Source organism: Cyclopterus lumpus, chromosome 7 (genome assembly GCF_009769545.1).
Source record: "Cyclopterus lumpus isolate fCycLum1 chromosome 7, fCycLum1.pri, whole genome shotgun sequence".
NCBI lineage: Eukaryota > Metazoa > Chordata > Actinopteri > Perciformes > Cyclopteridae > Cyclopterus > Cyclopterus lumpus.
The window spans coordinates 1,408,113-1,420,293 of record NC_046972.1 but is presented as its reverse complement, the minus strand read 5'-3'; the positions used below and the strand labels follow the sequence as shown (position 1 = coordinate 1,420,293).

The 12,181-nt window shown below is 38.4% G+C and overlaps 2 protein-coding genes across 2 annotated transcripts in view; one reads left to right on the top strand and one right to left on the bottom strand.

The window, feature by feature from the left end:
• Positions 1 to 10,210, top strand: part of dedd (death effector domain containing) — a 17,759-nt gene extending 7,549 nt beyond the window's left edge. Inside the window, exons 3-5 of the mRNA XM_034536607.1 lie at positions 4,418 to 4,522; positions 4,691 to 4,813; positions 6,556 to 10,210. Of these exons, the coding sequence (XP_034392498.1) occupies positions 4,418 to 4,522; positions 4,691 to 4,813; positions 6,556 to 6,962 (635 nt within the window). The 3' untranslated portion in view covers positions 6,963 to 10,210. The remainder of the gene's footprint in view (positions 1 to 4,417; positions 4,523 to 4,690; positions 4,814 to 6,555) is intronic.
• A 1,806-nt stretch (positions 10,211 to 12,016) lies between these two features.
• Positions 12,017 to 12,181, bottom strand: part of LOC117733181 (voltage-gated potassium channel subunit beta-2-like) — a 120,848-nt gene continuing 120,683 nt past the window's right edge. The window contains exon 14 of the mRNA XM_034536608.1: positions 12,017 to 12,106. Within this exon, the coding sequence (XP_034392499.1) occupies positions 12,017 to 12,106 (90 nt within the window). The remainder of the gene's footprint in view (positions 12,107 to 12,181) is intronic.

Genomic DNA, 12,181 nt, shown 5'->3' with positions numbered 1-12,181 from the left:
GTCATACAAAATAACCTCATAAAGGTTAACATCACTACTGCCACAGTACAACAAAAGAAGAGAATTAAATGTGGACTCCTAAATATTAGATCTCTGTCATCTAAAGCTGTATTAGTAAATGATTTAATATCAGACAATCACATTGATTTATTGTGTCTTACCGAAACCTGGCTGAGGCATGAAGAATATGTCAACCTAAATGAATCAACTCCTCCAAGTCATATTAATACTCACATTCCTCGAGGCACCGGCCGAGGAGGTGGAGTAGCAGCCATCTTTGACTCAAGCCTATTAATGAATCCTAAACCTAAACTAAATTACAACTCATTTGAAAGCCTTGTTCTTAGTCTTTCACATCCAACCTGTAAAACATTACAGCCAATTCTATTTGTTATACTGTACCGGCCACCAGGTCCATATTCAGAATTTATATCTGAATTTTCTGAGTGTTTATCAAGTTTAGTCCTTAAAACTGATAAGGTTATTATTGTAGGAGATTTTAATATTCATGTGGATATTGACAATGATTGCCTTAGTACTGCATTTATCTCATTGTTGGACTCGATTGGCTTCTGTCAGAGAGTACAGAAACCCACTCACTGCTTTGGCCGCACCCTCGACCTTGTTCTTGCATATGGCATTGACATTGAGCATTTGGAGGTCTTCCCACAGAACCCTCTTCTGTCAGACCATTACCTCATAACTTTTGAGTTTATACTCCCGGAGTATACACCGTTAGTCAAAAGTTTCTACACCAGATGTCTAACTGACAGTGCTGTAGCTAAATTTATAGAAGCGATTCCTTCTGCATTTGATTCAATACCACGTCTCAATGTGACGGAGGACTCCTGTGCTAACTTTAGTCCGTCCCAGATTGATCATATTGTCGATAGTGCTACAGGCTCACTGAGAATGACACTAGACTTGATAGCCCCACTGAAGAAAAAGACAGTGAGGCAAAGGAGGTTTGCTCCCTGGTATAACCCTCAGACCCGCGACCTAAAGCAAACTTCACGAAAGCTCGAAAGTATATGGCGTTCCACCAATCTGGAAGAATCACGCTTAGTTTGGCGAGATAGTCTTAAAACATATAAAAAGGCTCTCCGTAATGACAGAGCAGCCTATTACTCATCAGTAATAGAGAAAAATAAGAACAACCCCAGGGTTCTCTTTAGCACTGTAGCCAGGCTGACAGAGAGTCACAGCTCTGTGGAGCCGTGTATTCCTATAGACCTCAGTAGTAATGACTTCATGAACTTCTTCAATGAAAAGATTTTAACTATTAGAGGCAAGATTGATGCTCTCTTGCCCTTAACTACTGCCGATCTGTCATCAAGAGGAGTGGCCTTGGAAACGGCTGTATGCCCTGGTGTATATTTGGATAGCTTTTCTCCCATTAACCTAGACCAATTGTCCTCAATGGTTTCTACTTCTAAACCGTCTACCTGTCTCTTAGACCCCATCCCAACGAGGCTGCTTAAAGCCGTGTTGCCTTTAATTGGCACCTCTCTGCTGGATATTGTTAATGTGTCTTTGTCTTGGCCATGTACCACATTCCTTCAAAGTAGCTGTAATTAAACCTCTCCTGAAGAAGACCACTCTTAATCCAGAGGTGTTGGCTAACTACAGACCAATCTCTAACCTTCCCTTCCTCTCTAAGATCCTTGAGAAAGTAGTCGCAAATCAGTTGTGCGACTTCCTACATCAGAATAGTTTATTTGAGGAGTTTCAGTTAGGATTTAGAAAACACCACAGCACACAGAGACAGCACTGGTGAAAATTACAAATGACCTCCTAATTGCATCAGATAAAGGACTCATCTCTGTACTGGTATTATTAGACCTTAGTGCTGCGTTCGACACCATTGATCATGACATCCTATTAGAGAGACTGGATCAGTCGATTGGCATTTCAGGTACCGCACTAAGTTGGTTTAAATCCTATTCATCAGATCGATCTCAATTTGTATTTGTAAACGATGAAGCCTCAATGACCACCAACGTTAATCACAGAGTTCCACAAGGTTCTGTGCTTGGACCAATTTTATTTACCTTATATATGCTTCCTTTGGGCAATATTATCAGGAAACACTGCATAAACTTTCATTGCTATGCAAACGATACTCAATTATATCTATCGATCAAACCAGAGGAGACCAACCAGCTCGCTAAAATTCAAGAATGTCTTAAAGACATAAAAACATGGATGACCTGCAACTTCCTGATGTTAAACTCAGACAAAACTGAAGTTATTTTACTGGGCCCTGAACACCTCAGAGATCAATTATCTGGTGATGTGGTTTCTGTAGATGGCATTTCCCTGGCATCCAACACCACTGTAAAGAATCTAGGCGTTATCTTTGACCGAGACTTGTCCTTTAACTCCCACGTTAAGCAAATCTCAAGGATTGCATTTTTTCATCTACGTAACATTTCAAAAATCAGGCACATCTTGTCTCAAAAAGATGCAGAAAAGCTGGTTCACGCGTTTGTTACTTCCAGACTAGATTACTGCAACTCCTTATTATCAGGCTGCTCTAATAAGTCTCTTAAATCCCTCCAGTTGATCCAGAATGCTGCAGCTCGTGTACTCACAAAAACTAAGAAAAGAGATCACATTACTCCTGTATTAGCTGCGCTGCACTGGCTCCCTATAAAATCAAGAATCACATTTAAAATTCTTCTCCTCACCTACAAAGCCTTGATTGGTGATGCACCATCATATCTTAAGGAGCTTGTAGTACCATATTGCCCCACTAGAGAGCTGCGCTCACTAAATGTGGGGCTACTTTTGGTTCCTAGAGTCCTAAAAAGTAGGATGGAAGCAAGAGCCTTCAGTTATCAAGCTCCTCTTTTATGGAACCAGCTTCCACTTTCAGTCCGGGAGGCAGACACAGTCACCTCATTCAAGAATAGACTTAAGACTTTCCTGTTTGATAGTGCTTATAGTTAGGGCTGAATCAGGTTTGCCCTGGTCGAGCCCCTTGATATGCTGCTATAGGCTTATAGGCTGCTGGGGGATGTTTTAGGATACACTGAGCACCTATCTCATCTTCTCTCTCTCCTTATGGATGAATTTACATCTCTCCATTGCACCTTATTAACTCTGCTTCCTCCCCGGAGTCGTTGTGACTTCACGTCTCATAGGGTCCATTGGACCTGGAGGTGTCTGATGCCTGGTGAGCCGGCCTCCCGCGGTGGCCCTGCTGATGCCCCGCCCCCTCCTCTCTACCTCCTTCTGTTTCATGGATTGGAGTTCCATTCATACATTGTCATATTCATGTAATGTGTTTATGTAACTTTGTAAATGCTGTTCATTCTGTACACATGACATCTATTGCTTCTGTCCATCCGGGGAGAGGGATCCTCCTCTGTTGCTCTCCTGAAGGTTTCTTCCCTTTTTTTACCTGTCAAAGGTTATTTTTGGGGAGTTTTTCCTGATTCGATGTGAGGTCCTGGGACAGGGATGTCGTATGTGTACAGATTGTAAAGCCCTCTGAGGCAAATTTGTAATTTGTGATATTGGGCTATACAAAATAAACTGAATTGAATTGAATTGAATATATATATATATATATATATATATATATATATATATATATGTATATGTATATACATATATATATATATTTATATATATGTATATATGTCAGCCTACATCTACTGCTGGAGGTAGAGGCTCCAGCAGAAAAGACTGCAAGGAAAAGGCTCATGGCTAAGCAGCGCAAACCATTCCTTGAATGACTAGTTCAGGCCGAAAAAAGGAAGTTGGTTCATGAAGGACTTTAACCATATTGTATATAATGAAAATGTATATTTGTTATTATTATTATTATTATTATTAGGGCCCGAGCACTGACGTAGTCAGAGCGGAGGACCTATTGTTCTTAAAATGTTTGTTTACTAAAAGGTGGGGCTAGGTATGAAACCTCAACCCTGTATTAGTTCTGTCCAAAATGTTTATTATTATTACCGTACCTGTTTCAGTCAGAACAATCAAAAGACAGCAGTTATAAAAGCTTTTAATCAAACGACACTGTGGATGTGGTGTGTCGACCAAACATGGTTTGCCGCAATGTGAAGTTTGTTTGCAGATATGCGTTATATTAAAGGCCCTGCCCCCTCCAACGGCACCCTCCCTTGAATGTCGAGTTAATTTTGTTTAATTGAATTTTCTATATAGCGCCAGATCACAACAGAAGTAACTTAAGGTTCTCTTTCCTATATAACAGGTTCATCAATCCTTGTTCTTTTATTAAACAAACTAAATGGCCTCATATTATTTACACAATAAATAATTGATCGAAGCTAACGCTCATGTAAAACTGACTGCTGCAACATCTTCTCTGCATTTCTGTATGACGTATTCCCCTGGATTGAATGTGATGATTAACACTGTAATCAACTGTTGTTTTCAGTTTGCCCAGATCCTGTCGACAAGTACCTGGAAGAAACATCAGTGCGCTACATTTCACCAAGAGGAGCAGTGCAGAGCAAGGACACTGTGCCTCACAGAAGAACAGGTTTGTGTTTGTCTATTTGTGTTCAAGTTTAAAAAAAAGAAAAAGTACTCTTCTTTTTTTTCCTGCGGAATAAGACCAAGAATATTGCTGAATACAGCTATTGGATATCCTCATAAGTAACTGTGATACAGAAGCTTGATTAACATTAAAACTAATGTCACTTTCCAGGTCCTCAGCCAGTCATTTGCTGTTCCCCATCGGGACCTCCCCGAACAAAGCCAACTCCTCTCGTACAGAACCGTAAACGGAGAAGTCATTCCTCAGCTGACTGCAGAGAGAAGCAAACATGTGGTAAAATCAAACGCAACCTGAAGAGGGATCATCATTTTAATTGACCAGACTAGTTCCATTGACTCACTGTAGACCAATCCAGGAACACATTTACAGACCTCAAGTAACCAGTTTACAGTAGTTGGTTTCAGTAAGCTGATTTTTCAAAATATAATTTTAATGAGAAAACCTGGTTTCATTAATTATAATTAATTAAAAAGTGATTTATCCAGCTAGATTTCTTCTGCACTTCCTCTTTCTCTGCAATGTACACGTGTAACTGTCTTTCTACAAGTACGCATGTGCACGATCATGACAGATTGTTTATAATATTATCAGTGGACACATTTTGTCGACGACACAATAGTGTTTCTCATTTTGTGCCTCCTCAATCCTCCAGTTTATGAACTGTGAATCAATGTCATTGTTCCAACTTGATAGACATTGCAACTCCTAAAATGTATCTTACAGTGTGAGGGGCAAGGCTAGCCGGAGGAGCTGTAAGCGAGTATACACGGGTGTATACTTTTGTAGAAGGCTTTTCTGCACCCGTGACATAAAAGAGGCATGATTGGAATAATCTTAAACCATGGCTGGACTACATTCATTCAATTCAGTTTATTTTATATAGCCCAAAATCACAAATTACAAATTATCCTCAGAGGGCTTTACAATCTGTACACATACAACATCCCTGACCTTTGACCTCACATCGGATCAGGAACAACTCCCCAAAAAACGGGGAAGAAATGTATGTATGTATGTATGTATGTATGTATGTATGTATATATATATATATATATATATATATATATATATATATATATATATATATATATATATATATATATGTGTGTGTGTATATATTTACATATTTCCGACTTGATGTATTAGCTTACACACACCTAATTATTACCTCTTTTTTTTAAGCTAAAAATACACATTTACTAACATTTCAAATAGAAAATTACTTAACATCCAACACCCCAAAATATCATAACATATTTAATTAAATTAATGTTACACAATTGGGCACCGACATATAGTCAGAGGCCTGAAATAGTTAACAACTAACCACTTCCATGGTACCTCCTCCATTGTTTCCTTTTAGTCCTCTTCATCCTTTTTGGTTTCCTTGCTTGCTTCCAACTGTTCCATCTTTAACTTTTCATTTCTTTCTTTTTCTCCTTCTCTTTTAGTTAATTTGCCATGTTCGTTTCTCTTTTCTGTCATGTTTACCTGACATTACCTGCTACTGACTCAGGGGTCAGGGTTTCTTAACACCTGCACCCATCCGACTCGTAATGAGAACCAATTAGTGACACAATTGTCAAGAGGACTGAGACAAAGAATGAGCACTGTGTGTATGCTTGAGAGAGAAAGACAAAGAGAGTGGAAGAGAAGGTGTGCAAGATGGACAGAGAGAGAGAGCAGGACCCGCTGGTGCATCCTTTGTGCCTGCAACTTGTCCTGTGCATAACAAGGTCAGCATTTGTGCCATAGGGTGCCACACGTTTTCACTATCTGAAGGCGTGTGCTGTTGTGTGACCGTTCTGAACGGTTTGTTCTTGAAACTAACCTAAAGATCTCACTTCAATCATAGCCCAGTCTTGAGTCTTCAGGCTGGTACATACATGCTGATTGCCAGCTATGGTTACCCTATGATTGGGATAATTTCCAAATGTGGGTGTGATTTGTTTGCTGATTTGTCCCATCCAAATATTCAAAGGGGTTTCTCTCTTACGGTGTTCTCTCCTCTTTAGATATCCGCCTCCGGGTTCGTGCTGAATACTGCCAGCACGAGTCTGCACTCCAGGGCAATGTCTTTTCCAATAAGCAAGAGGCAGTGGAGAGACAATTTGAGCGCTTCAACCAGGCAAACACTATTCTCAAATCCAGAGACTTGGGCTCCATCATCTGTGACATCAAGTTCTCTGAGCTCACCTACTTGGATGCCTTCTGGAGGGACTACATTAATGGATCATTGCTAGAGGCCCTTAAAGGGGTCTTCATCACAGATTCCTTAAAACAGGCCGTGGGCCACGAAGCTATAAAACTGTTGGTCAATGTTGACGAGGAGGACTACCAGGCTGGTCGACGTAAACTGCTCCGGAATTTGGTCACAAGTGGAGGGAACCCACCAGGAGCCGCCAAAGACTCTCTATCTTAGACAATCTGTGCCTCCTCCCACAGGAAAGAGGGTGAGGTGTGGTTGGGTCGTTTAAGGTGCCTGAAAGGAACTAAAGGACTTCTACACAGCGCATTAATTCCTCGATAGCTACGGTCATAGGTTATCGACTTGGCACCCTGAAGCATAGCATGCATGGTGATTTTATTTTCTTCACAGAGGAGGATGCTCATTAATGCGTGCATTGCATTTAACTAATTTCTTGTTTCTGGTATATTTGCTCATTAAAACACTTTTGTTAATTCAAGTGATAGATGTCATTTTCACAACGTGTTCAAAGTCCAGTTCTTTTCAATATGGGAACATTTATGAAAAGTTACTCCCAGTGGGAGTTGTACCTTATCGTCAAACTTGTAATTTTCTTCCAGGTTTTTCAGGTACACTACATATTGATTGGATTAACCCAATGAAGAGTGGTTTGTATGTTATTGAAAGGCACAGACCATAGGACTTGAGGCTTTTACACACTAGGATTAACAACAGAATTCAGAATTCTTCCACATAACTTAATTGCTTGATGCCTTTATTTACAGCACCAAAGCTCAGAAGAATCAACCTTGTTTCAAAATAAAGTATATTGCTTTTTTGATACTTAATATTTGCATTCTGTGTGAAGGTTTTCATGACAAAAACAACTGTTCGGAAAAATAAAATTGATGTGCAAATGAATTGCACCATCAACAACAAAACACGCCCAGGGTGTGTAAAGGCCTTCAGGTTACAATTAGTTTTTCAATTTGTTTCAGCTTATTGTCCAACTTTCTCAAGAATTCCAGACTTCCCTTGTCTGTAAAGATGAAGATCATTGTTTATTTGTTTGTTTTTTTGCTCACATGTGGTCACTGTCGACATCGTTGTGTCTAAGCTTTGTTTCAACAAATTCTCTGTTTTGCAATATGGATTGTTGCCAGCAGCTGTAATGCTGGCCTAATGTCAAATGTCCCGTCACTGCCAATAGTCAAACCTTTTCTGGGTCGTTTTAATGTGTTGAATCTATCCAGTAAAACATTGAGTCATTTACTGGTGTTTTAAATTGGTTTGGATTTGCAAATCAGTGCCAGTTTCATTGTCAGTCTGTACTTCTGCTCACTCTCCGTCTCACTCATGTTCTCCCCTCATAACACCGAAAATGTTTTCAAATTTTCAAATAACAACTCAACAGCCGGTGAAAATTGCAGCTAGTGTGTGTAGAGTCACAACCAGGCTATTATTCATTTTATTTTTATTTATTCACAAACCAAATTGGGGATCATTTTATTAAGGTTCTAAAACGGGATAAAATAGCACTGTGTAAATCAATATAGTACGGTTTGTATATAGCATGGTAATCCTGCACAAGTCAGTGTGCATATCTAGAACATTGATGTGCTTCTAATGGCAAATCGTCACTTTTACAGTGTAGTATTAAATGCTAAATAGTATCCATATAATGAGGGGGTTTAACAAGAGATATTAGATGTGGGTGCCTGTGACAAACCAGTGTCAATGGTATTACTGGTAACACATGTTATGCAAAAGAATACACCAAGTGACCACTTTATTAGGCACATCTTTCTAGTTCTGAGATGCCCCCAAGGAGCCTAATATCTTCATGGCCTGGATTGAAGATTAGAGATGCTTCTTCATGTGGACATGGTAGTCCCACACAGTTTGCTGTACTGAATGGGTTTCTTTTTTCCCAGGCTGCAGGATTTCAACAAGGTTGTTGATATAAAAACTAAATTAATCTGAAATTATGTTTAGCTGTAATACATTCAGCAGATCAGTAGCTTATATGGACTACTACACATTCATCCCATACAGCATGTTATTTTTTAGTAACTTCACCCTTTTAGTGTATTAGCGTAGCAGTGTGAGCAAGCTGCAGAAATTGTGCACAGCATCACAAGGTCCCGACACACACAGCCAAGAGTATGCAGTTATGTGCCGTTGAGCTTCCTGTGAGTCTACATGTTAGTCCTTATCACAAGATTATTAATAATGTATTATATGTTGAAAAATTATATAATTTTATTCAAAGCATTTGTCAAAATGGTTTAATTGTTATGTTTCTGTTTCATATTTAGTGGATTATGAAACGGACTACTACTGCTGGATGTTTTCTTCTGCAGAACTTCCTTACATTTTGGTGGCCAACTGGCTGTAATCTCTGTTCAGTATTCAAGAGTAAACCAACCTTATTACCAGACAAGAGTATTGGACGATCCTAAAAAATCCTAGATTGTGAACACAGCAGCTCGTATCCTATGGTAAGAGAATGATTGTGGTTACGTTTAATAAATCGGCACAGGTCAATTGAATGTATTACAGGATGGACACACACCTGCTATCCATCCATCACACCGCTTCACGCCCTTACTTTTGAATATCTGCAGAAAGGACACACTACTTACCGGCACTGGACATTCACGTTGCTTGTAAATCACGTGATGTGTAATTGTCCGATGTTGACACACTTCAAAGGTATTATGGGATGGAGTTGACACCGATGGCAAAGGGGGTGCCGTCGTTGTACGTTTTCAAATTCTCCAAATTGTGTCTAAAAATGTTTTTATTTGACACGTTGAAATACTAATACCAGGACTGGTTATGACTCAACGCAAACTCAAAGTACCTTTGTTTGGAAATGTCTCAGTGATAGTACATCAACGACGGAACATAATGCTGTTTTGTAATGAGATTATTTCACATTTTGTAACAGAAGTAGATCAGGGACTGAATGTCACTTTAGTAAACTGTCATTTGAAATGCCTATTGCTAATAACATTTCTTCTTGTCTTTTCAGTGCAAATAGCCAAATGATTTACATAACAAATCTGTGTACCCTTTAAAAACTTTAGTGTATATTTTTACCAAATATATTCTTCCTGCTAAAAATGCCCTCTTTTATTTCTACCATTCACGGTACATATCAAAACATACGTTATGTTTGACGGGACACTATTACTGTGAATTATAGTGTAGGCCTACATTTTCACGTTTTTACTTCATGTCAAGGTTACAAGTTAGTATCTATTATATAGGTTGGTGTATGTTATGTTGATTGTTTGTTATGTTAGTCAAATGCAGCCGTCTCTTCCGCAAAAGTGCATGTACCTGTAACCAGAAATGTCATTGAACCTCACAGTGCTTTTGTGAATACCTTATCGGGTGTCAGGTTTTCTTACATACATTTTGCTTCTCAGAAAACAGTAGGACTGTTAATAAATTAAATGGATGGGTTTTGTGAAGTCCCACTTCTAATTTTCTTTTCATGTAACATGCGAAAACAAATCTCTAGGCACACCACACTACAATTTCTAGATAGAAAATATAGAAGACATATCTTCATTGATCAAATGCTTGGGCTGCACTAATATTTTAGGAATACAAGGAAGGAGAAATCCAGGCAACACATTCTGTTTGACAAATTAGGCAAACCAATTTTATTTGGGAAATGAGTAGATTTGAATGTACGTTGGTGGGTAGTCCTCTTGACCTTTTGACCAATAAAAGTAAACATTGCTCTGTTTCTATATGCCATGAATACTGGATACTGAAATATACTGATGATCAAAATGTGTTTTCAGTCAGACTTATCCAACTTTGCACAAAATAGATTACACAAAATAATGAAAATGTGCCTGCTGGTCCTGTATATAATTATCATTATCTCTTTTTTAAAGTATTATATACCTTGACTACAAAGTCAACAGTGGGGAGAGAAAGGTAGTTCATAGTCAAGAGGAACACTTTTCTAGAAGTGACAGCTCGGAAGAATAGAAAAGCACGACGACAGCAAAAAGGAACGAATAAGGTCGGGAGGATTTCTGGCAGAAAAATTCTAGTCAAGTCATTTTGTAACTTGATATATTTATTTTTCTTCTCAATATGTTCTGTTTATTTTAAACGTTCATCATTGTGTCATTGTATACCATAGTGTAAGACGTATGGATGATATAGAAGGTGTATATATTGCATTACAATATATAAAATGAAACCAATGTTGAGATTATATTCATGCCCACTTAGTTACCTTTTAACCACTGATTTATTAAGAAAAACACAAAATAATGTTCTATCATGGAACATAAACCGTTAACACATATCATACATGGTAAAGCATGTATAAATGAGCGGGTTAACAAAGATGTATTGACATAGACATCAGGTCTGTACATATGCCTTAACAACCCTTTCTTCACATGTGTTGTGAAGGACACAGCAGTTTAATTGTTGGTAATCTTTGTTTCTGTTGCTAGGTCTCTTCAGTGCGATTCAGATGCTGTTAAGTTTTTATAGTTCAGTTCTGTTTAGTTAACCCCGTTTATAGGCCCAGATCTTCACTGCATGTTCTGTAAAATGTTTATTTCATTTTTGAGTAAATAAAACCCTCTTTTCAAAAAGCCCACCTGTGATGGCTAACTGCAGTGTGTATGGAGACAACCTTTTCTTAAAAGTAAAACAGCACATCATGTACAATTCACTTCAAAACATACAAGTTCACAACAAATCAAACATGAATTACTTGCATTAGAGTAACTATACATTGACATATAGGATATTAATGTTACTATAATCTGTGACTAAAACAAATCGTAATAAAGTCTTTGGGAAAGGACTATGATAAGAAACACCAGTATTAACAGTGTTTCAACATACCTGTTGTTATTATGCTCAAAGGGCTAATGCATCATATCATAATGTTTGTGTTGTGCAACGTGTTTCATTTACTTTAGTAAGTTACACACTGCGACATGCTGAGGCAACAATCTGTAGACGGTGAAGACCTTTCTTCAGTGCTGACCGTGGGGTTAATCTTTTTTTTTGCTTCCTTGAAGTTGATGTTCAAACGACTTCAATAAATACAACATAACGGTAGGACTTGATATTATTAAGTGGCAATAAGTGCAAACATGAACAGGAAAGTCAATTGTGCATTGAATTGGTGAAATGAGTAATGCCACATTTATTAAACACGTGTCAGAGTAAATGTTGCCCATATGTGTGCTGCTGCTTCTCATTCAGAGGCAGGAGAGCATAGCAGTTTATCATTATTATGATCTGGAGTCCTTTTTACTATAAGGCTTATTTCCCAAGAGGTTATCCACCTCACATACAATGGACAGCGATAACTTTGGAAGAACCTGTGGAATTAAAAGAAAGAAAGGATTACTTAGACTGTTTACTTACTTCCACTACAGAGAGTATATAATGTAAAC